The sequence below is a fragment of the Geotrypetes seraphini genome, chromosome 11 (genome assembly GCF_902459505.1).
Source record: "Geotrypetes seraphini chromosome 11, aGeoSer1.1, whole genome shotgun sequence".
NCBI lineage: Eukaryota > Metazoa > Chordata > Amphibia > Gymnophiona > Dermophiidae > Geotrypetes > Geotrypetes seraphini.
The window spans coordinates 65,645,893-65,670,368 of NC_047094.1; the positions used below are offsets into that span (position 1 = coordinate 65,645,893).

The following is a 24,476-nucleotide window of genomic DNA, read 5'->3' on the forward strand; positions in this document are numbered from 1 at the left end:
ACTTCAAGCTAAGTACCCCCTAAGTCTAACAAATATCAACTGAGTACCCCAACCACAGACCTCCCAAGCTCCGCCCTAGGCTCATCCAAGCTCTGCCCCAGATCACGCCCCCTTTACTAATTGTAATGCAATTTTTTCCATTCATTTTTCATATACACACAATATACACAGCAGATATAAATTCTCAAAACTGACACATTTCAATCACTATATTGAAAATAAAATCATTTAACCTACCGGCAATCCTCTGCAGGCTGCTGTAATTAGCTTTAAAGGTGAAACTGGGAGGCCAGGGGGAAAGCCGGAGGACGCTAGAGAGAAGGGGAAAACATGCAGGCTTTTGGCGAATCGGGCCGCACTGGCGCTGTACCAAACAGGGAAGTCAGCTGGCCAGCGCCTCTCTTCCTCCTCAGTGTGCCGCAGCACACTTGGAATCTCAGGAGGCACACACTTTGAGATACACTACTCTAGCTCTTTGCCAGCACAAGCAACAGCTTCAACCTGCTGCTCACACCAGCCTTGGCGCTCCCCTCTGACATTACTTCGGGGTCCCGTGACTAGGAAGTGACATCAGAGGAAGTGATGTTAATACAAAATAAACATCCAGTACATGTATGTGTGAAACCCAAATAATACTTTTAAAATAAAAAAACATGGTGTATTATGCTTAGATTTCTATCTGAAGGTACAATATATTAAATCTTAGGCTCACTTGTAGCCTGGGCTCCTTGCCAGTGTTCTGCTTCTTCTGTGAGCCCACCTCCTTTTCATCATTTTGATGGTGGGGGTCTACACTATTATGCTACTTCTTTGATGGCCAGGGCTAGCTCCTCCTGACTTTCTGGTGGAGGACCCAGGCTCCCCATCACTGTGGCACTTCTTTCATGGACTGGCCCAACTTTTGCAAACTGTAGCGTGTAATACTGGGGGTTAATTTACAAGCACAGTTAGATTAGCTCTTTAATTGAATTTACTTTTAATCATAGCATTTATATTCTGCTTCACTAGCATACTAACTCAAGCTGAATCACAAGACAAATGAGGATACAAATTAAACATCAAAATAACATAATTATATTGATGAATTAGACAAATTTGAATAGCCTACATTGACATCTGTATCACATTAATCATAAAAGCTAAGTCCAAATGTAAAATAGCAAGGCTCATTTTCAAAGCACTTAGACACACAAAACACCTCTAGTATCTCTAGTGCAAAAGGCAGGGGAGGAGTTAGAGATGGAATGGAATGAACTGACGCTCTGAAAATGATGATTGTGCAAAAATGAACTTTTATGTATTAAAAAATGTCAATCGGTATTTCAGAACATACTTGTGGAAATTGGAAAAGCAAATGCACCCTTTAGTGTGGGAAGGGAAAAGGAGAAGGATGAAATAATGAAGGTTGGTGCTTCTTGTTAAAGGAGAGAAACTATGATCTCCAAACCTGTGTCTATATTGCAAAGCTGCAGTGACCATGAGAGACCAGAAGAAATGCAGTGAATTTCCCTGGAAAAATTCTTTATATCTCTCCAATGTTCATCTCTGAGTTTGTGAGGGCTGAGCATTGGGAAGAGGATTCATAAATAGATTTCTGATCCCCTATAATCACTCAAGAGCCCTACGTTCTTCAACTCACCTTCCATCCATTCCTTGTCTTAACCATATACAATGGAACCTTGGTTACGAGCCTAATTCGTTCCAGAAGCATGCTCGTAAACCAAATTGCTCGTATATCAAAGCGAATTTCCCCATAGGAAGTAAAGGAAACTCGCTTGATTGGTTCCCCCCCCTGAGGCCACCGCGCTGCTCCACCCCCACACCCACTGCACAAACCGGCATCACTCCCCCCCGCTCACGAACACCCCCTTCCACGTGAACTGGCATCCCCCGCCCGTCCAAACAGAAGCCTTACCACATCTGGCACCGGCACACATTTCTGAGAATCTCGGAGAGAGCGAGAACCAGAAGGCCTTGAGCATGCACAGATGCTCAGGGCCCAGGCAAGAGGAAGGACCTTCGTTCACCGGCACGTCCTGTGGGCTGCGTACCGGTGCCAGATAGGGTAAGGCTTCTATTCGGGTGGGAGATGCTGGTTCGAACGGGGGGAGGGGGTGATGCCGGTTCTTGGGGGGGGCATTTGCGGGCAGGGGGAGCGATGCTCGCAAATCAGTTTGTGAGTCACGATTTGCGAGAATGCTTTGCTTGTCTTGCAAAACCTCGTAAACAGCATTACTCGCAAACCAAGGTTTGACTGTATATACATTACATACATCTATCTTCTCGGTAACTGCCCCATCTCTTTGGAATGCTGCTCCACTGGATCTAAGAGAAGAACCATCATTGGATCGGTTCAAATCTAAATTAAAAACTTTTTAATTCAGAGATGCATTTAATCCTTGAGTGTCCTTTTCAGGACAACATAGGACATTACATTAGGGATTTCTATTCCGCCATTACCTTGCAGTTCAAGGCGGATTACAAAAGAATTATCCAAGATGTATTACAACAAGAACTTACAAAAAAAAAAAAAAAAATTGGTCATTTTCAAAGAGAGTAAGAAATGGGTAAGGTTATTTGTTTGGGGTAGTTGGCTTTAGTGAGAGGTGGAGTTTGAGACTTGCGGTATTATTTCTTTTTTCAGAGTTTTCTTGAAGAGTATGGTCTTTATTTCTTTTCTAAAAGTCTTGTAGTCGAGGGATGCCGTCAGTAGATTGGCGATTTGGTTGTCTAGTTTGGCTGCTTGAGTGGCCAGGAGGCCATCATATAGTTTTTTCCGTTTGACCTCCTTAATTGAGGGGTATGAGAATGGGGTGTGAGTTTTCCTATGTCTGGTTGCGGTGTTGTGGATGAGGCGGTTAATCAGGTAGTTTGGACTGTCTCCATATAAAGTCTTAAATAGTAGGCAGTAGAATTTAAATTGTATTCTTGCTGGGATCGGAAGCCAGTGCGATTGGAGATATGCTTCTGTAATGTGATCATGTTTCTTTAATGAGTAGGACTGTTAATTTTTAACTCTTGTACCGGAATTTTAAACACTATGGCCCGGGGCGTCCTATTCAAAATCGGAACAAAACCCGCCCAAAGTAAACCCGATTCTGTAACCGACATCCATGTTGCAGACGCCAGTTACAGAATCGGGTTTGTTTAGACGCGACCGCTATACTACCCACCCCACCCACCCCCGACGATCGCAGCAGGAGGGTGCCCAACCCATCCTGTCGACAGAATCCGCCCCCCAAAGATCACTGGCAGAAGGGTACTCAACCCCTCCTGCCGGACCCCCCAACAGCCCCCCCGAAGATCACTGGCAGGAGGATACCAACCCCACCTGCCAGACCCCCTCAATGAAACCCCCCCCCCCGGAAACCCCCCCCTGGGCTTACCTGCAAGTTGGCCGGATGGGTCCTCCCCCCATCCAGCCAGCAGGCCCGCCTCTGTCCAAACGAGGCGGGCCCACCCTGCCCCACTCCTGCCCAACCCACAGGATGCTAGGGCCTGATTGGCCCAAGCACCTAAGACCCCTCCTATAGCGGGAGGGGCCTTATGCACCTGGGCCAATCAGGCCCTAGGATCCTGTGGGTTGGGCAGTGGAGGGGTGGGCTGCTGGCTGGACAGTGCAAGGACCCGTCCGACCAACTTGCAGGTAAGCCTGAGTGGGAGTTCCGGGGGGTGGGTTAATTGGGGGGGGTCCAGCAGGTGGGGTTGGGCACCCTCCTGCTGCGATCGTCAGGGGTGGGGCCTACACACCCCCCCGTCAGAGCCCTTCTTAAAAGAGGTTTTTCTTTGGTGCGATAAGTCCTGCGCTGAATTGTCGGGTCTCGTTTGTCGGCACGCGTCTGTCTCGCGTGCTTAAGACCCGTCACCAGTAGGGACAGAGAAAATACTTACATACATTAAATATAAACTGCTTTAGTTTCTCCCAAAGAAAGGCAACATATCATAACATAGTAAATGACGGCATATAAAGACCCAAATGGTCCATCCAGTCTGCCCAACTATATATGCTCCATAAATTAATCATTTAATTTAAATGGTCCTTTTTCTTAGATATTTCTGGGCCAGAAACCCAGAGCCCTGCCCGGTAGTGTGCTTAGAGTCTCCATCAAAGCTCACTCCAAATCCATAACCCTTTTAGAATGACATGAAACAACAGTTTGCTTGAAATGACTGGTTAGATATACTCCTTGTTGAATCAGGATGGAAAAAGTACTTAGGATAGGAATGAAAGGGTAGCTTACTGGGTAAGCAGTGGGCTGAGAACCAGGGAAGTCAGGGTTCAAATCCTATAGATTTTCCTTGAGACCTTGTTAAAGTTGTTTAACCCTATATTATTTCAGGTACAAAATTGGATTGCAAGCTCTGCAAGGTTGAAAAAAATACCTAATGTACCTGAATGTAACTTACTTTGAGCTACCACTGAAAAGACATGAGCTAAATCCAAATAAGAAAGAAAAATCTGTGCCCCTCTCATGCCACAGCATTTGAAGGTTCAATTTATTTGATATACTACAAATTTCAACAAGTCTAAGGGGATAACATTAGTCACAACTTGACAAATAGAACAATTAGACTGCAATATACAGTATATACAAATATTAAGGGGAGAAGGGGAGAATAAATTAGAGTCAACATAGATGGAATAAATGTTAAGGGAAAAAAATAAGGAAGACAGGCATAGTTCTGTTCTCCAAGGACTAGCAGGCATGATATTCTCACAAATCATCCGATGGAGCCCGGTGTGAACACTGACATATATAATGTTTCTTTAAATCTCTGAAGAAGTGTCCTCACTGCATGCGTGCAGGTGCCTTCCTGTCTCACATCAATGTCCCACATCAGTCTCAGGTTTTCCACAGAGCTGAGAGATTCAATTCCTCTTCAGTCTCTCCTTGGCGCGTCAAACTTTTCTTCAATTTTGTGCCTTCGCAGTATATTTTTTTTCCTTCTTTGTCTTCATAAATTTTAGTTTTATCATATAATTAGTTTTCCTCGAGTTTCTTTCATTTTCATTTTGGGCCTTTGGGCTCCTGATCCTTTTCCTGTACCCTTGAGGCATCAGCGTTTCCCAGGTTGAAACTATTTGAGATCCCATGGACGACTGAATGTTTTGACTTTGCATCAGCTGTTTTTCCTCTCCATGTCCATGTTTCGAGTGACTTTAAGAAGTGTGCTTGATGTAATAGGACCATTTCAGCCACTGATCCCTATAACTGGTGTATTCCGTGTCTGGGCCCTGGACATTGGGACATTCGCTGTGACCTCTGTCTGCATATGCAAAAGAGATTGCGTAAAGCCCGCAGAATCCAATATGACAAGCTTTTTGGTTCTGCTTCGGCATCAACATCGAGCAAGGCGGGAGATTCAGGATCAGATGCACAGCATGCATTGGCATCCACAATGGCATCAGCACCAGCAGCACTGATACTACATCCAGAGCAGCAAGCATTAGGCTGCTGCAATAGACAAGACTCCACATCCTCTTCTTCCATGCCGCGTACATCAAGAAACGATACATGTAAGAAAGCTAAGAAGCATAAACATTCTTCTCCTTCTAGGCATGGTACAGTGTCCTTTCAGGCATTGACATCTTCAATGCATTCCAAATAAAGAGGACCACTCTCCTTCCCTTCAGATCCTGTCTTGGGTACAATGTACCTTGAGATTGAGATCTCCCATGCCCAGACGACTGGTACTGCAGACTGCTTTTACATCAGTGGCTCAGCCATTACCATAAGAACATAAGAATTGCTGGGTCAGACCAGTGGTCCATCATGCCCAGCAGTCCGCTCACACGGCAGCCCTCTGGTCAAAGACCTGTGCCCTAACTGAGACCAGCCCTATCAGCGCATGTTCTTGTTCAGCAAGAACTTGTCTAACTTTGTCTTGAATCCCTGGAGGGTGTTTTCCCCTATGACAGATTCCAGAAGAGCACTGACTCTCTTAAAAAGGAGTTACGGGTCATCCTCAGGCAAGAGCTTTCGGGGCTACTGCAACCGCAGTCTTCACAGGTATTAAGGATGTTTATGTCTGTCTCAACCCAGCCCGAGGATGCATTGGAAAGTCAATTAAGGAAATGGTCAAATACTCTTGCTCAGCATCGAGCACGGGTCAACACAGACCTGTCCAATGCATGCATCAGCATTGGCAGAGGACTTATCTCTTGAGTCGAACAATAGACCCCTCCCTTGATGCTCCTCCATGCATAGTCAACACTCATCTAGTTACACACTTCCTGACTATCCCAAGAGAGATTTCTTTGAGGAATCTGACTCTGATTTGTCATGGCACTCTGACTTGGACCCCCAGATTTCTCAGCTGAATCAAATGGGATACCTTCCAATCCTTCTCTGCCATCTCAAAGACATAAGTCTCTTCCAAAAAATATTTATTTTACTGGATTAACCTTGTGTCCCCTCCTCCCCCCCTCCACTAACCTTGTGTCCCCTCCTCCCCCCCTCCACAAGAAAATGTCACAGTCCCTTTATATCAGGTAATGAAAGTTTCTTTATTTCAGAACTGGGAGACTCCCTTATCAGTTCAAATAGCTCATAAAAATTTGACACAATGTACAGAATACAAAAGTGCCCTGGCTTTGACAGAACTTAGCTGTAGAACCAACCTTACAGAGCTCTCACAGTTCGAGGTCTCGTGCTTCTGTCCCCCTAGGAAGGGAGACTATGATGCTAGATTCCTTTGGTAGATGGATTCTCCAGGTTTCCATGCTTAACACTAGAATCATGGAATACCAATTCAACATATCCATCTATTTAAAATCTTTAATACAGCAGCTGACATCTTTTGAAGAATATTTCTCTCCAGACAAACTCCCTGGTTTTCCAGAAACTCAAGCATAATTTGCTAACTACTCGAAAGTTTCTCACCAGAAGCATATTTGATTCTTTCAACGTCTCTTTCCATATGTCAGCCATATCAATAGCTATGCTCACAGTGGCTTGGCTCAGAGTTTCTGATTTAGAACATTCAGTTCAGGAATGCCTCTCAGACATTCCTTGTAGAGTTGGCAACCTTTTTGGAGATAAGGTTAAAGAGGCTGCAGATAAAATTAAAAAGCATACAGATACTATTACAACTTTGTCAAATCAAAGCAGTCTTCTTCCATATCTAGTAGAAGATATTCAGGTCTTCTTGATGTTCTATTACTACAATACAAAACATAGATACAATCTTCTGTCTCTGCTTCTAGATCCTCTAACCAGAAATGTCCTCAAGCAAGACAGCAGAAGATTCAAAAGTCTCAATCTCAGATTCGGTCAAAGCAGCAACATTCCTTTTGACTCCTTTCTAGAGAGCACAGCCTTTTCATTCAGACTTCCAACAGAAATCTTCACCAAGAAGGCTTGGCCCTCTTTTAGTTACGGACAATAGAGCCAGTTCCTCTCCAGAAAAGGGGCCAAGGGTTCTATTCCAAGTATTTTCTGAAACCAAAGAAGTCTGAAGACTTTTGACCTATCTTAGATCTTCAAGGTTTCATCAAATATGGGAAGGGGATGGGACTTGTAATTACTTAGTGAAAGAGACATTTGGTATGGTATTTCTAGGGCAGCCTCAAAGAAAGCGAACAGAATGTTGGGTACCATCAAGAAGGGTATTACAACAAGAACGAAAAAAAGTCATCCTGCCTTTGTATCGGGCAATGGTGCGCCTGCACCTGGAGTACTGTGTCCAGTATTGGTCACCGTACCTTAAGAAGGATATGGCAGTACTTGAGAGGGTAAAGAGGAGAGCGACACGAATGATTAAGGGCATGGAAAACCTTTCATACACTGAAAGATTTGAGAGACTGAGGCTCTTCTCCCTGGAAAAGCGGAGACTCAGAGGAGACAAGATAGGGACCTACAAAAGATCATGAAGGGCATAAAGAGAGTAGAGAGGGACAGATTCTTCAAACTTTCAAAACATAGAAGAACAAGAGGGCATTCGGAAAAGTTGAAAGGGGACAGATTCAAAATGAATGCTAGGAAGTTTTTCTTTACCCAGCATGTTATGGACACCTGGAATGCGCTTCCAGAGGGCGTAATAGGGCAGAGTACGGTACTGGGGTTCAAGAAAGGATTGGACAATTTCCTGCTGGAAAAAGAGATAGAGGGGTATAGATAGAGGGTTACTGCACAGGTGTTTACTGCACAGGTCCTGGACCTGTTGGGCCACTGCGTGAGCGGACTGCTGGGCACGATGGACCTCAGGTCTGACCCAGTGGAGCATTGCTTATGTTCTTATGTTCTTATTTTGATCGAGAGAGATTGGCTTTGCTTTCTAGATCTGAAGATAGTATATATGCACATTTCCATAACACCTGCTCAAAGGAAGTTTTTGAGACGAAAGTGCATTCCACTCTCGGTTGGACAGGAAACCAATCTCTGTTCATCCGCTTCATGAAAGACTTGTTCTATACCAAACCTCCTATTAAACCACCTCCAGTAGCTTGAGATTTAAACATCATGTTATCTGTGCTTATGAAAGACCCTTTGAACTGCTTTTCTCCTGTTCTCTGAAGCTTCTCACTTGGAAAGTTGTATTCCTCATAGTTCTCACATCAGCTAGACAAGTCATAGTAACATAGTAGATGACGGCAGATAAAGACCCGAATGGTTCATTTAGTCTGCCGAACCTGATTCAATTTTAATTTTTTAATTTTTTTCTTCTTCTTTCTGGGCAAGAATCCAAAGCTTTACCCAGTACTGTGCTTGGGTTCCAACTGCCAAAATCTCCGTCAAAATCTACTCCTGCCCATCTACTCCCTCCCAGCCATTGAAGCCCTCTCCTGCCCATCCTCCCTCAAACGGCCATATACAGACACAGACTGTGCAAGTCTGCCCAGTACTGGCCTTAGTTCAATATTTAATATTATTTTCTGATTCTAGATCCTCTGTGTTCATCCCATGCTTCTTTGAACTCAGTCACCATTTTCCTCTCCACCACCTCTCTCAGGAGCGCATTCCAGGCATCCAACACCCTCTCTGTAAAGTAGAATTTCCTAACATTGCTCTTGAATCTACCACCCCTCAACCTCAAATTATATCCTCTTGTTTTACCATTTTCCTTTCTCTGGAAAAGATTTTGTTCTACGTTAATACCTTTCAAGTATTTGAACGTCTAAATCATATCTCCGCTGTCCCTCCTTTCCTCTAGGATATACATATTCAGGGCTTCCAGTCTATCCTCATACGTCTTCTGGCGCAAGCCGCCTATCATTTTCGTTGCCCTCCCTTGGACCGCTTCAAGTCTTCTTACATCCTTCGCCAGATACGGTCTCCAAAACTAAGATTTAAGCCCTTGTTTCGGATCCACCCTACATAACCCAAAGGGTTGTTCTTCAAACACATCCCTTAAATTCCTACCTAAAGTAGTCTTGGATTTCCATCTCAACCAGTCTATTATCATGCCAGTTTTCTTCCCAAAGCCTCACATTCATCCTAGAGAAACAGCGCTTCATACCTTAGACTGCAAGCATACTTTGGCTTATTATGTAGATTGCACTATACCGCATAGAAAGTCCTCCCAGCTCTTTGTATCCTTTGATCCCAACAGACTGAGCACCCCGTTACCAAACGTACCATTGCAACTTGACTAACAGATTATATCTCATATTCATATTCTCAGGCTGGGCTGATGTATCACAGGCAGACAAACAGAAGAACACCTCGCCTTCGAAAAAGAGCAGTCAAACAAAAAAAAGACAAGGGTGGAGTCTTTTCAACCGGTAATACAATCTTTATTAACCAAGTATAGTCCCAACAGGGAACCCTGTTTTGGTGTGTGGAAACGCCTTCCTCAGGGGTCACTCCCACCGCCTGTGTACTGAAAGCCAGTAATCCACCTCTAGTTACAGAAAGACCAGTACACAACCACCATCTTGGACATGATGTATCACAGCACATAAAATGAAAAATAATAGGCTTCAAGCTGAGACTTAAATTTCTCCAAATAATGTTTTGAGTCTCAAATACAGTATAATGGTAGGCTGTAGAGAGCGAGACCAATTGCACTGAAACAAGTTTTTTGCGTACTATCATAATATACAATACTTAATGGAAGAAGGGTACTGTAAACATACACTGTTGTGAGTAATGCATTGGCTTAGAAGAAGAGTATGAGATGCTTGATAGGAAGGAAGGGAGAACGGTGACTGAGGATATTAAGGTTAAATTCTAAAGGCAATTGGAAGTCAATATAGAGTAGAGTAACATGATCATATTTCTTGAAACCATAAATGAGTTTAATAGCAGTGTTTTAATTGCTTTTCCTTCTCCCCAGGACCTAACTGATCTGGATGTGAAGATATTTTATGAAATAGCAAGAAACATTGTAGACATCACGTTTGGTATCACAGACCAGTCAGAGCTCTTCCAGAAATATGGTATCACCAAGGACTCTGTTGTGCTCTTCAAAAAGGTAACACAGGGGAATTGGGGGGGGGGGGAACCAAAAGTGGCCAGTGACCATTCTGGATATAGATCTACAATATCAGAACTTGTTGTCTGCCCAGTAACCCAAAAAATTAGATTTAAGAGATTGGCTGGAAGGAGCATCAAATAGGCCTCAGGTATTCAGCATCGACAGCCAGACAGCCCATGTTATGGGCTTCGAACATATCTATGAGGAAGCAGATTATAAATCTAAATACGTAAATGTGCATGCCAAGAGTATGTCGGTCTTTCTTTCCATAGTATTCATAAACTTCAATGCTTACAGCTCTAATACTATTCAAACTTATGTCAAATTATAAATGTAAAGTGCTCAGACCCAAAATCAAATGGTATAGGACAGGTATAGGTTTTGTTCTTTGATAGTATTCATAGACATTCATTTGTATTCTTTTTTTATAATTTTATTTTTATTGGTTTTATGATGTCCTCCAATATACACAGTAAACCAACAAATATTCAACCAACAATGGATGCATGTTGTTTGTTCAGTGCATCTGCCTGACTATTCAGAGTCACAAAAACAATAAACCATAACCAACATATTTATTTGTATTCTTAACTAGTTTGTGAATATTGTTCATGCATTATTACATTACATTACATTTGAGATTTCTATTCTGCCATTGCCTTGTGGTTCAAGGCGGATTACAAAAGAATTACAAAAAACGTATTACAAGAAGAAATCTGGTAATTTCTAGTGGAGATAAAGAGTAAATGAGGTTGCATAACAATTTTCTGTGGAGTCATTATTTTTGTGTGGAAAGTTGATTCAGGTATGTATCTATTATTCTCTAATCCATGGCTTAATCTGTAGATAAAAAGGAAGTGGAAGGAACTCTGAATGCAGGGGAAGGGGCAGGTGGGAAAGAGGAAGGAGCAGCAGAAGAACAGCGGCTGGATCAGGGAGTACAGTGACTGTTCTTGGCTCTGCTCTAGGCTCACCCCTCAGCTCGCTTCTCTGCCGGCTGCCTGGAAATGAGGGACTGGAGCCGAACACCCTGCTACTCTGAAGTTTGAAAAGAAGTGGCATTGGGTGATTATAGTTGCTGACAAAACAAAAAAGAACCAACAAAAACTGCAGAAAAAATACAAAGCAGAGAATAAAACCAAAACTGCAGTAGAACGTACAAGGAGCAAGAATTTATTAAAAAGTCATAAAAACATATAGCACATATTTACAATAAAAAAATCCAAAAACTGGTCCTAATATCCTTGTAGACCCGACTCAGATTGGAAAAAAACAAAAAAAAAAAACCAAAATCGAACGAAACAGGAGAGTTTTACACCTGTTTTGTTCGAGTTTGTTTTTGCCAATCTGTTGTTTTGATATTCTATGTACCACCATCCAGGACCCCTGAGGAAAAAGTATTCTTCAAAACACGGACCGTGTTGGGTCCGGTCCACGAGAATATTAGGACCAGTTTTGGGATTTTTTATTGTATATATGTGCTATATGTTTTTATGATTTTTTAATAAATTTCTGCTCCTTGTACATTCTACTGCAGTTTTGGTTTTGTTCTCTGATTATAGTTGCTGGTCAGGTGTAGTTTTTAATTTATGCATCTGCCAGAATGTGGTGGGAGCCCCATAATTAGGGTTACCAGACTTCCCCGGACATGTCCTCCTTTTCGAGGACATGTCCGGGGGTCTGGATGGCTTTTCAAAACCTGGCAGCAACGTTGGGACGGCATCTGCAACGTGGTGACGTTAGGCGCATGTGTGTGACATCATGCCCTCCCGACATGCGAACAGGTTGAGGGGGCGGAGCTGGGGCTGGAATGGGGTGGGGTTGGGCAGAACTGGGCGGGCCTGGGGGGTGGAGTCATGAGTTCAGATTTTCATTCCAGAATATCTGTTAACCCTACCCATGATGACCAAAATCTCATGCAATGTTTCACCCCTGATCTGCTCTCCTTTTTTGCAGTTTGATGAGAAACATGTTGACTTTCCTGTGGATGAAGACCTTGGGCTTGATAACATGGAACTGTCACAGTTTTTACTCCTGAACAGTCTAGAACTAGTTACTGAATATAATCAACAGGTATAGATCATAAGAATATCCTTACTGGGTCAGACCAATAGTCCATCTAACCTAGTATCCCGTCTTCATGGCAGCCAATCCACGTCACAAGTACTTGATAAAAACCCAAGTACAGCATACTCCCACGAATTTGCAGTTCGCAATTCGTGGACTCAATCATTCATGGTATTTTCTGACCGCCTCCCCGGGAACTAAAGTTAGGCTACACCAATCAGGAGCTGCTTTGACACACTACCTGGCGCGACCAGTGGGAAAGCTAAACACAATAGACACGTCCTAGAGGTAGAGAACTGTTCATCTTTTTTTTTTTTTTTTTCAGCACCCGCCACCGCCCCTGCAGCCCTCTCCCGCCTCTGATCCTAAACCGCATCCAATATTCGCGGTGTTTCAAAATTCGCAGATTCTTCATGCTCTAAATGATGTTTGGGTAACAAATGAAAACTGGCTGTTTTTCAGCTGGCCTGGTCATTTTTTTCTAAAATCAAGTTTCAGAAGAGGAAAATCGGCAACAGGGGCAGCTGATGTAAACAGACTGTGGCAATACTGTCTCCTTTTGGAGTCTGTACTTAGAACTAAAACCAAAGGAAGATGCAACATCTTTGACCATCTATGCGTCTTTATTGTGTCAACCTTTGACCTTGCCATGCGGCTAAACATTTCACTGTTCTTTCCTTCATAGAATGGGGACAGGATATTTGCAGTAAAAGTCCCTAACCACATCTTACTCTTCATCAATAAGACTATGGAGGCACATCTCTCATTACTGCAAAAATTCAAGGGCGCAGCACCCAGCTTCAAAGGGAAGGTAATTATAAGACAAAATAGTTATGCAATTATCCTTTTCAGCTTAATATTGTGTAGTTTGCTACATTTCACCTTCATATTCCTGAAGATCAGCTTTGAGTTCAAAGCATACACCTTAAAGGAACTAATTTCTCCTGATCCCCAATATCGTCTAAGCAAAAAGGTTTATTGTAGTCATCACTAAGGGCTCCTTTTACGAAGCCACGTTAGCGGTTTAACGCGCGTAATAATGCACGCTAATTTGCCGGCCGTGCCAGCCGCTACTGCCTCCTCTTGAGCAGGCGGTAGTTTATCGTCTAGCGCGGCTTCGTAAAAGGATCCCTATGAGTCAAGCACAGAGAGATGGTTTTGAAGGACTTCTGACCAGTCCATGCCATAGAGGAGGACTTTCATTTATTATCTGGATTTGTTTACCCTTCTCTATTCTTTTGAGCAGAATGCAATCTAACTGATAACAAAATTCAACCCTGCTCTGAAGCATTCAGCCTCCATCATTTTTTTCTTTAGCTTAATAATTGTTTGTTCAGGTACTTTAACTAGATTGTGAGCCTTTGGGACAGATAGGGAAGTTTTAAGTACCTGTATTTTATTGTAACTGCTTAGATCTGTAATATTCTTAAGCGGTATATCAAATATTAATAAACATACACATAAGGCAGCTGACAGATTCATGTGCAGTGTGTTGAAGGGTGCACACCAGGAGCATGCTGAACTATTGTTGTCCCTTGTGTGAATACTCAGAGATGGGGAAGGGGCAGAGGAGTAGACCCTGCTCATGTGATGGAGGTGGTGGCAGAGGAGTCAGCCACCTGTAAGAGTGTGAAACGAGGCGGAGCAGATCTATCAGCACACACTGCTTGGAGGGTATGTGTATGCCTTTGAATCAACCACCAACCCATGGCTGCATGCACAGTGAGGAATCCTCCCTGTGATGTTTCAAGGCAGAGTACAGGAGTGGCTTCTCCTGTGCAGTGTGTGGCTCCACTATGCCCAACATAGGGCCCTACAGCACCTGGTATTCCCCTGTAGTCCCCTATCCAGGTACTAGCCAGGCCTGACCCTGTTTAGCTTCTGATAGCAAGAGCAGGTCTACCCAGGGCAGCCAAGCCATAGGCTGGGGGGGGGGGGGGGGGGGGCAGAATAAAGACCCCAATTTACAGATGGCTAGGGAGAAGAGGAGTAGGCCCACTTAGAGAGGGCAGGATCCTATCACAGCAAAACTGTGCTGTTTCTCATCATCATATGTTTGTACTTTTGTTGTTTCTCAGATTATCTTTGTATTCATTGATATAAACGGAGAGTCTGCAAATGTCATGGACTATTTCAATCTGACCAGTAAGGATGTTCCAACTATCTGCTTCATCAATATGGAGACATCACAGAGATTCCTGTTCAGTGCTGGGGAGATCACAACGGAGACCGTAACAACGTTTTGCAACGATGTTCTGAACAAGAACATCAAGGTAGGATTGTTTTGTTTCTTTAATCTCCACAAGTTTTTTGGTGGGATGCAATATAGTAACATGGTAAATGACAGCAGATAAAGACCTGAACAGTCCATCCAGTCTGCCCAATAGTCACATGCATTATATATTCATGGTTAAGTTGTCTTTTTTTTCTTTAATAGTTCTGAGCCATAGATCGTAGAAGACCATCTGGTACTGTTTTAGGTTCCCATAACCAGAGTTGCCTTCGAAACTCATGCCATCCTTTCCTAACCATCCTATCATTTGCGGGATACAGACCGTAAAGTCTGCTCAGCATTGTCTTCACATTCCAAATCACCGGAGCTTCCATCAAAGCCCTCCTCAGCCCATCCTAAACTGAATTGCCATATATGGGACACAGACTATGCAAGACTGCCCAGTACCAGCCTTAGTTTGTTTTATACCATTCATTTTCTAATTAGAGATTCTCTGTGTTCATCCCATGCTTTTTTGAATTCCATCACTATTTTCATCTCCACCACCTCCCTCAGAAGGGCATTCCAGGCATCCACCACCCTTTCCATGAAAAAGAATTTCCTACCATTGCTCCTAAGCCTACCATCCTGCAACTTCAATTTATTCCCTTCTCTGGAAAAGATTTGTTTCTATATTAATACATTTTAAGTATTTAAAACGTCTGTATCATATCTCCCTTGTCCTCCTTTCCTCTAAAGTATACATATTCAGGTCTTCCATTCTCATCTCGTATGTCTTTTAGCATAAGCCCCATACCATTTTTGTTGCTTTCCTCTGGACCACTTCAAGTCTTTTTACATCCTTAGCCAGATATGGCCTCCAAAACTGAACACAGTACTCCAAATGGAGCCTCACCAATGACCTGTACAGGAGCATCAACACCTCCTTTCTTCAGCTGGTTATGCTTCTCTCTATACAGCCCATCATCCTTCTGGCTACAGCCACTGCCTTGTCAATGTCACACAGTTTCATCGCCTTCAGATCCTCAGACACTATCACCCCAAGGTCCCTCTCCCCATTCGTGCATATCAGTCTCTCATCTCCCTATTTCCCCAAGTGTATCTCTCTGCACTTCTTTGCACTTAATTTTAGTTGCCAAACATTAGACCATTCTAACTTTTGCATATCCTTTTTCATGTTTTCCACTCCCTCTGGGGCTCATTTCAAAGCACTTAGACACACACAAAGTACCATAGAAACCATACTTTAACCAAAGAACATAAGATATATAATACTAAATCAGACTAAAGGTCCATTAGGTTCTATATCCTGTCTCAAACTGTGCCCAATCTACAACCCAGAAGAGTAAACCATTCCTTATGTTTCATGACCAGCAAAAAGTGGTAGTTTCCCTAAATCTATGTGGTTAATATTGTGGACTTTCGTTCTAGAAACTGGTCCAAATCCTCTGAGTGAAAAAAAAATTACTTTCTCCAACTTCTTTTGAATTTGCTAATGCTAGTTTCATGGAGTGTTCCCTAGTTTTAATAGTGTTTGATTAAATAAATAGTTATTTATTCTTTCATTTCGTTTCTGCCTATGAAACTAAACCAATTACACCATAACATATGGAAAAATGACAATCAACAATTAAAACCCAAGTGAGATAGCACATGAAAGCCTGACATGGGGATGGTTAACTGTGGGGACGGGAATGGGTACAAATTCTGTCATTCTCTGCAATGCAAAGAAAAAAGAGAGAGAGAACTAATGGGATCTTTATAAGAAGTACTGGTATGTCTCAAGTGTCTAGTTGATCAAGCTATCTATGGGACCTGGTCATGAAACAGAAACAGTACCATCAGGTTTATAAGAAACCAGCAGCCAGTAATCACCATACTATGCTCTGGACCCAATTTATTAGATATTTTTCCTCATAGATACAAAATTAATGGGAGACAGATTGAGGAAGAGTGCTAGATGTGGTGTACTTAGATTTTAGCAAAGCCTTTAACATGGTTTCACATAAATGACTTACAACCGAGTGCCCTTGGTATAGACCCTAAGTGACTGACTGAGTTAGGAACTGATTGAGTGGAAAGTGAAAGAAGACAATGGTAAATGGAGTTCATGCTGAGGAAAGGGATATTACCAGTAGTGTGCCGCAAGGATCAGTTCTTGATCTGATTCTTTTTAACCTTTTTGTATGTAAAATTGTAGAAAGGCTATCTGGTAAGGTTTGCTTCTTTATGGAGGATACCAAAATATACAATAGGATAAATACGCTTGTGGTATGCATAATATTGCTGAAGGAAAGGATCGTGAACTTCCTAGAATCTACTGGGTTACAAGATCCAAGGCAACATGGTTTTACTACAGGTAAGTTGTACCAAATGAATCTGATTGAATTCTTTGACTGGGCAACCAGAAAATTGGATTAAGGATATGCCTAGAAGTAATTTACTTAGATTTCAGCAAAGCCTTTGACATGGTTCCTCACAGGAGGCTCTGGAATAAACTTGATGGGCTGAATTTAGGACCTAAAGTGGTGGTGAATTGGATTAGAAACTGGTTGATAGACAGACGCCAGATAGTGATGGTTAATGAAATTTACTCGGAAGAAGGAAAGGTGAGTAGTGGAGTGCCACAATATTTGATGTTGAGGCTGATTCTGTTCAATATATTTGTAAGCAACATTGCTGTAACAGAGTAGACACCCCAGAGGGAGTGGAAAACATGAAAAAGGATATGCAAAAGTTAGAATGGTCTAATGTTTGTCAACTAAAATTAAGTGCAAAGAAGTGCAGAGTAATAAAAAGTAGAGAGTGATAGAGATGAAGATGCTAGTGAGGGTTTGTAAGATGGGTTAGGAGAACAGGAGAAATGGGGCACAATGAAAAGCTTGAGTGATGTAGATGAGGCAGAAGAAACCAATATAAGAGATGTGACAGATTGAAAAGAAGAACTCTTAAGAAAGAAAAGAGCTGGATGAGAACTACCTGGGCATTTGACAAGATATAGTGACCTTTGGAAAACTGCTGTTGTTGTTGAAAGGTTTGTTAAAGTAAAGCTGCTGAGGAAGCTACCGTGACGTGCTTAAAACCCAGCAGCATGGGAACATCATGTCCACTCATTCTGAATAAAATTAGTTAAAAGAGAACCTACAAAATAACTTGGTCTGAGGTGACATCTTCATAAGTTTAAAGATGCAGCTCACAGGACTAATAAGATCCCTTGGCTGTCTCTTAAATTTTCACACTCTGGGCTTCTTACATAAGATAAGATGGAATACTACACTGTGTGGAACGAGTCCCTGGATGTGATAGGAGTTGTCAAATTTAAAAGTTTATTGTGTTAAAAATGTAAAAAAAAGTCTCAATCATAAACAACACTCCCCCTAGGCTTCCTCCCATGAACTCCAATCATCAGATCGAAGGATCATTTGCAATTTTGGGCATCTGAACTTGGGTGCCATTTATAGAATTCAGGGGCAGGAGACCAAGCAGACCTTTAACCAGAAGACTAATTATTCAGGCTGATTTACTCACTGTCCAGCAGGACTCCTGAGGAAGGCAAAGTTCTGCCGAAACACAGCCCTTGTAGGGTCCAGTTTTAACTGTTATTCCTGGAAGCAATTAGTGTATTGTGATAATTTTTTTGATATAAGTTTTGTTTTTGATTTAGACTTTTTTTTACATTTTGAACACAATAAACTTTTAAATTTGACAACTTTTATCACATCCAGGGACTCTTGTTCCACTGCTTAGACTACTGCAACGTACTTCTCTCGGGCCTCCCGCGTGCCCACCTCTCGCCTCGTCAATCTGTTCAAAATGCTGCTGCGCGACTCATATTCCTTGAGAGCCGCTATTCTCACATTACCCCTCTCCTCAAGTCGCATCATTGGCTCCCCATCCATCTCCGAATACAGTTTAAACTCCTCTTGCTGACTTACAAGTGCGTTCGCTCTGAAGCCCTCCTATATCTCTATTCGTTAATCTTCCCCTATGCTCCTCCCCGTGATCTCCGTTTGTCGGGCAAGCCCCTCTTATCTGTACCCTTCTCTTCCACTGCCAACTCCAGACTCCGTCCCTTCTTTCATGTGGTGTCATATGCTTGGAACAGGCTACCTGAATCGATACATCGTGTTCCCTCCCTAGCAGCGTTCAAATCGAAGCTAAAAGCCCACTTTTTTAAATCTGTTTTCAATTCCTAACTCCCACTCACTGCTGTCAGATACCTATACCCACTGTATTATTTCCTCTACCATAATCTCCCCAACCCCGAAATGTCCTGTCTAAATTAGATTGTAAGCTCTTCTGAGCAGGGACCGTCTATTGTATGTTAAAATATACAGCACTGTGTACGCCTTTCAGTGCTTTAGAAATAAAAATAGTAGTAGTCTTGGATTCGCCAGTGTCGGCATGGAACACAGGTCTCCTTTTTTCTTTTTTTGCTTTGATGCTACTCTCTGTTACAGATTTCTTTGATCTCATCCATTTATGGTGGTATTATTAATAGCTTTGCTGCTTTCTTTTTCTTATAAATAGCATATTATGATCAGTGAGGAGCTTCCTGAAGACTGGAACAAACATCCAGTGAAAATCCTCGTAGGCAAAAACTTTGAAGAAGTTGCTTATGATGAAACCAAGAATGTTTTTGTTGAATTCTGTAAGTAATCTCCCATTAAACCCTGAAGAAGGCAAATAAACTGGCTGTGTTTACAGGCTCTGATGATATAGACAACTATCACAAAACATAAAATTCACTAGAAACAAACAGAAGAAAACTAGAAATTATTCATAATGGTCAGTATCTCATAACATATAAAAAATATATGGGAGGAAATAAAAGGCCTGAATATAAACTAAAGTATTCATGCTTAATGGGTCATAACTCAATCAGTGCCTGAACGTTGTTTGGCTCAGGCACTGACAGGAAAGTAAGGCTTGACAGCTCAGATCCCGCCTCACCCCTACGAATCGAAGGATGGCAGGAGGGATGCGCAGTCCTACCACTGAGGTCCCCAACAACCCCCAATGCTCCCGGCAGGAGGGATTCCCACCCCTTCTCACTGCCGTGGTCCCCCTCCCCTCAACAATCCCCAACACATCCCTACCCACCTGTACCTCTCCAACGAAGGCTGTCCAGAAGGATGCCTATTCCTTCTGGCCGGCAGGCCTGCCTCTTCAAAATGGTGGGCCTTCCCCTTCCCAATGCATCCTGGGATGCACTGGGGAGGGGCCTAAGGTCCCTCCTATGGTAACATCTAGAGAATTGAACTTGTGACCTGTCTATGTGTGCTTAAGCTATCTGCACCTGGATCCAGGAGAATAGTTTCAGACATCCAGGCACCTCTCAAAAAAGTCAGGGACCCAGCCTGTGTTCCAGCAGTTTCTGGAAGCCACGGGGTAAGGTGAGAACCCAAACCAGCCTTTGGACTGCCTAGAGGGTGGTCTCGACTGTGACCTCACTCCAGAGGAGTGCTAGGAAGTTCTTCTTTACACAATGTGTGGTGGACACCTGGAATGCGCTTCCAGAGGACGTAATAGGGCAGAGTACGGTACTGGGGTTTAAGAAAGGACTGGACAGTTTTCTCCTGGAAAAGGGGATAGAAAGGTATAAATAGAGGATTACTGCACAGGTCCTGGACCTGTTGGGCCGCCGCGTGAGCGGACTGCTGGGCATGATGGACCTCGGGTCTGACCCAGCGGAGGCATTGCTTATGTTCTTAAGCCCTGGCTTGTGGCAGAAAGTTTGTCTTTTGAAAGAACAAACCAATTAATCACACTAAGAACTAAAGTTAATTTTAGGTCTTTCACCCAGTAGTTAGACCTTGACTTTGGACTTGCAGTAAGATCCATCCAACAAGGAGGATCCCAGTGTATCAGATCTATTAACTTCTGATTGGAACTTTGTACATAAGTTTGGAGTTGTTGAAAGAAACTGTTACTGTTCAAGCGTATTATTGCCTTTTCTGTGTTCCAAGGAGAAGTAAAAGGTTTGAGTTATTCAACAACTCACCTGTATTGGGAGAACGAGGGGAAGTCTAGTGCATGATTGTTGTGAAGTACAACCAGTGAATTTGGCTCCTGCACTGGTCCTCAACAAATAGAATAATTTTATGTACCTTCTGCCAGCATCTGGGAGAAATAGGAGGCTGCACTAATAAACAGACCTTTGTATGGTTCTTGGGTTTTTGGACTATTTCCTTTACCCTGATGTCATCTTGTCTGCCCTCTCAGAGGGGTTCGCTAATGAATTCAGCCAGCACTTATCATTCTTTCATGAGTACTTAGAATGCAATGCTATGTGCTTGAATTTTATTTCTATGTAAGGCCACTTAGCGCTGACAATTCTCTCTGTGTGGCAGAAGCACAAAATAACTTTTCATGTCTTTGATAGAGTTTACAATGCTTTTCTTACATTTTATGGCTGTGGTTTTGTTTGACCTTGAATAATGTCAAGCATGCAATATTCGTTTACCAAGACGCCGTGAATAGCATAAGGCAGGAAAATGAATCTCCATAAACATTTTGACTTTCAATGTTTGCCCTCAAAAGATCTCATTAACCCTCCTCTCCTTTTATCAAGCCACGTTAGGGTTTTTTTTATTGCAGGCCAAGGGAGAACGAGCGGGCACTCTCTAAAGTTAAAAGGGGATAGATTCTGTACAAACGTAAGGAAGTTCTTCTCCGCTCAGAGAGTGGTGGAAAACTGAAACACTCTTCCGGAGTCTGTTGTAGGGGAAAACACCCTCCAGGGATTCAAAACAAAGTTAGACAAGTTCCTGCTGAACCAGAACGTACGCAGGTGAGGCTGGACTTATTTAGAGCACTGGTCTTTGACCTAGGGGCCGCCGCGTCAGCGGACCACTGGTCTGACCCAGCAGTGGCAATTCTTATGTTCTAACGTGGCTTGATAAAGGGGGGGGGGGTAAGTTAGCAAATAAAATCCCATTGGATTCACAACATCAGATTGTCTGAGGGAAGTGAATTTGTGATCTCACAAGTGTGTACGTAGATAATTATTTTGTTAGCCCAAGAAAAAGTATGACAGTTTGCAAAGAATCCAGATAACACAGAAGTAGAGAACAACAGCAGAGAAGAGCTTTGTACACCCCAGTAGATATCTGCTTTCCTGTCTCCCTTGCCACTAACAGGAAGGTGTGGCTCACTGGTAGAGCTGCTGCCGCTGCACCCACAGATTGTGAGATCAAAGCCCAGCGCAAGTCACTTTAATCCTCCTGTGCCCACTTCTTTGAAATGCCAAAGCCACAAAAAGGTCCCCTTTTCCTTTGTGTCTAGAATGGCTTTTGAGGGTGCAGAAGATTGTGTGTGGAGGGTGATAATGACTGTAGATGTGTAGGTACAGACTAGTCCTCATACTGCGTATGAAGACCTATTCACACAGCTCTGGCAAAGAGAGATCAACAAAATTATGGTACTGTCTAGACAGTTTCCGAGGAATTTAAGCTATATCTATTTTTTTTTTAATATTAGAATCACAACTCAGATTTACAAGATCCTTTTTAGCCAAAAAACTACACTCCAGAAATTGCCAAACACACACATAACCACTCATAGAAACACAGAAACATGATAGCAGATAAAGGCTGAACGGCCCATCCAGTCTGCCCATCCACAGCATCCGCTATCTCCTCCTCTCCCTAAGAGATCCCACAAGCTTGTCCCATGCTATCTTGAATTCATATACATTCTTCATTTCCACCACCTCCTCTGGGAGACTATTCCACACATCTAGCACCCTTTCTGTAAAGAAGTATTTTCTTACATGACTCCTGAGCCTATCACCTCTTAATTTCATCCTATGCCCTCTACTTCCAGAGTTTTCCTTCATTTGATAAAGACTCACCTCCTGTACATTAACACCACAGAGATATTTAAACGTTTCTATCATTTCCCCTCGCTCCTATCTTTCTTCCTTCTAAGTCACTCTGTTCTATGACACATAACCTTTTTGCTGTCTCATCTCTAAAGCATATTAACACGATAAGATCAAATAACTTTGCAGTGACCGCACCATCTCTTTGGAACTCTACTCCCAATTACCTGAAAACATCCTTGTTCCAAGATGCTTTCGAAACCTAATTGCCCTTGTAAGGGCCAAAGACTTTCTGACTGCTGTTTGAAAACCGCCCCCCCCCCCCCCCCCACACCAGTCGTTCTTCCCTTATTTCTTTTCTTTTCTCAAAATATTGTAGTTCTTTCCCTCTCTCCATCTGTTCCCATTTGTCTTAGTCTGAGTTTTGTCTTGTCCTTGTCCTCCTAAATTCTCTGCAGGGTTCAGAGTTTTTAATGTTTGTGTACACGTTCCATTCACTGGTATCCACTGATTAATATTGTCCCCTGAAGAAGGCGAAGCAGTCGCCGAAACTGGGTCCTAGTTGGGATTTTGTTTGTTTTTAAATTTTTGAATAACTTCACTTCAATAAAAGACTTACACTCCCTACTTGGTTGTGATGTCTCCAGTGCCTCTTTTTGCTGTTTTCCTTATAGTATCTCAAGGCCTCATTTCTTCTTTTTTTGTTCTCTGGTTTTTAATTGTCAAGCCATAACCTTGTTTTATCTGTTGAAAGCCACATCTTTATTGTACACCGCTCAGAGCTCTGATTGAGCGGTATAAGAATTTTTAAATAAACTTGAAACTATACATATTAAGGCCTCTAAGTCTGTCCCCATATGATTTATTGCAAAGACCGCTAATCAATTTTGTAGCAGTTCTCTGGACCGACTCCATCCGATTTATATTTTTTGAAGATGTGTCTCCAAAATTATACACACTGTTCTAAATGGGGCCTCACCAGAGACTTATACAACAGCATTATCACCTCCCTTTCCTACTTGCAATTCCTCTCCTTATGCACCCAAGCATCTTCCTGGCTTTGACCATTGCCTTTTCTATCTGTTTTGCCACCCTGAAATCATCAGACACAATCACCTTCAAGTCCCACTCTTCTTTCGTGCACAGAGGCATTTTGCCTCCTATACTATACTGTTCTCGTGGATTTTTGCAGCCCAAGTGTGTCCCTGCATTTTTTAGCATTAAATCTCAGTTGCCAATTACCTGATCATTCTTCAAGCTTTGCCAGATCCCACCTAATGTTATCCACACCCTCCAGGATGTCTACCCTAGCACAGAGCTTGGAATTAGAGAATGACACGGTGACAAAATTCAACACTGTTCCCGTCCCCGTGGATAACCGCAGGAAACCATCTTCATGTCATTCTTTAAGGAGAGAGGGAAGAATCAGAGTATGAATGGCCACAACCACTGACCCGCAAGCTTTGCTTTGGAGAATGCTGGTGTAGAAGGACCGAGGTTGAAATAGACACTAGAAAATGACATGGGATTATTTCCCGCGGTTATCCGCGGGGACGGGAACGGTGATGAATTTTGTCACCGTGTCATTCTCTACTTGGAATCATCCTCAAAAAGACAAACTTTGCCAGACAGTTCTTCCACAATATCATTCACAAAGATGTTAAATAGAGCCAGCCCCACTTAACTAGCTTTTAATCCAGTTTGTCACTTTTCAGCTCATACTGCACACATTCAGTTTCTTTATCAATCACTTGTGTGGTACCATGTCAAAAGCTATGCTAAAGTCCAAGGGCTAGATTCACAAAGCAAACCGATCGTGTTTTGATCGGTTTGCGACCCCTTTGCAACCAGATTTCCCTCGGGCCCCATTCATTAACCTCTCCTGCGATCCGCTTCTAATCCATGCATGCAAATGAGGTGAAACGCATGCAA

At 42.7% G+C, this 24,476-nt stretch overlaps 1 protein-coding gene across 1 annotated transcript in view; it reads left to right on the forward strand.

Moving 5' to 3' along the window:
• Positions 1 to 24,476, forward strand: part of PDIA2 (protein disulfide isomerase family A member 2) — a 54,449-nt gene that overhangs the window by 19,730 nt on the left and 10,243 nt on the right. The window contains exons 4-8 of the mRNA XM_033962584.1: positions 10,279 to 10,416; positions 12,376 to 12,492; positions 13,172 to 13,297; positions 14,565 to 14,759; positions 19,250 to 19,370. Of these exons, the coding sequence (XP_033818475.1) occupies positions 10,279 to 10,416; positions 12,376 to 12,492; positions 13,172 to 13,297; positions 14,565 to 14,759; positions 19,250 to 19,370 (697 nt within the window). The remainder of the gene's footprint in view (positions 1 to 10,278; positions 10,417 to 12,375; positions 12,493 to 13,171; positions 13,298 to 14,564; positions 14,760 to 19,249; positions 19,371 to 24,476) is intronic.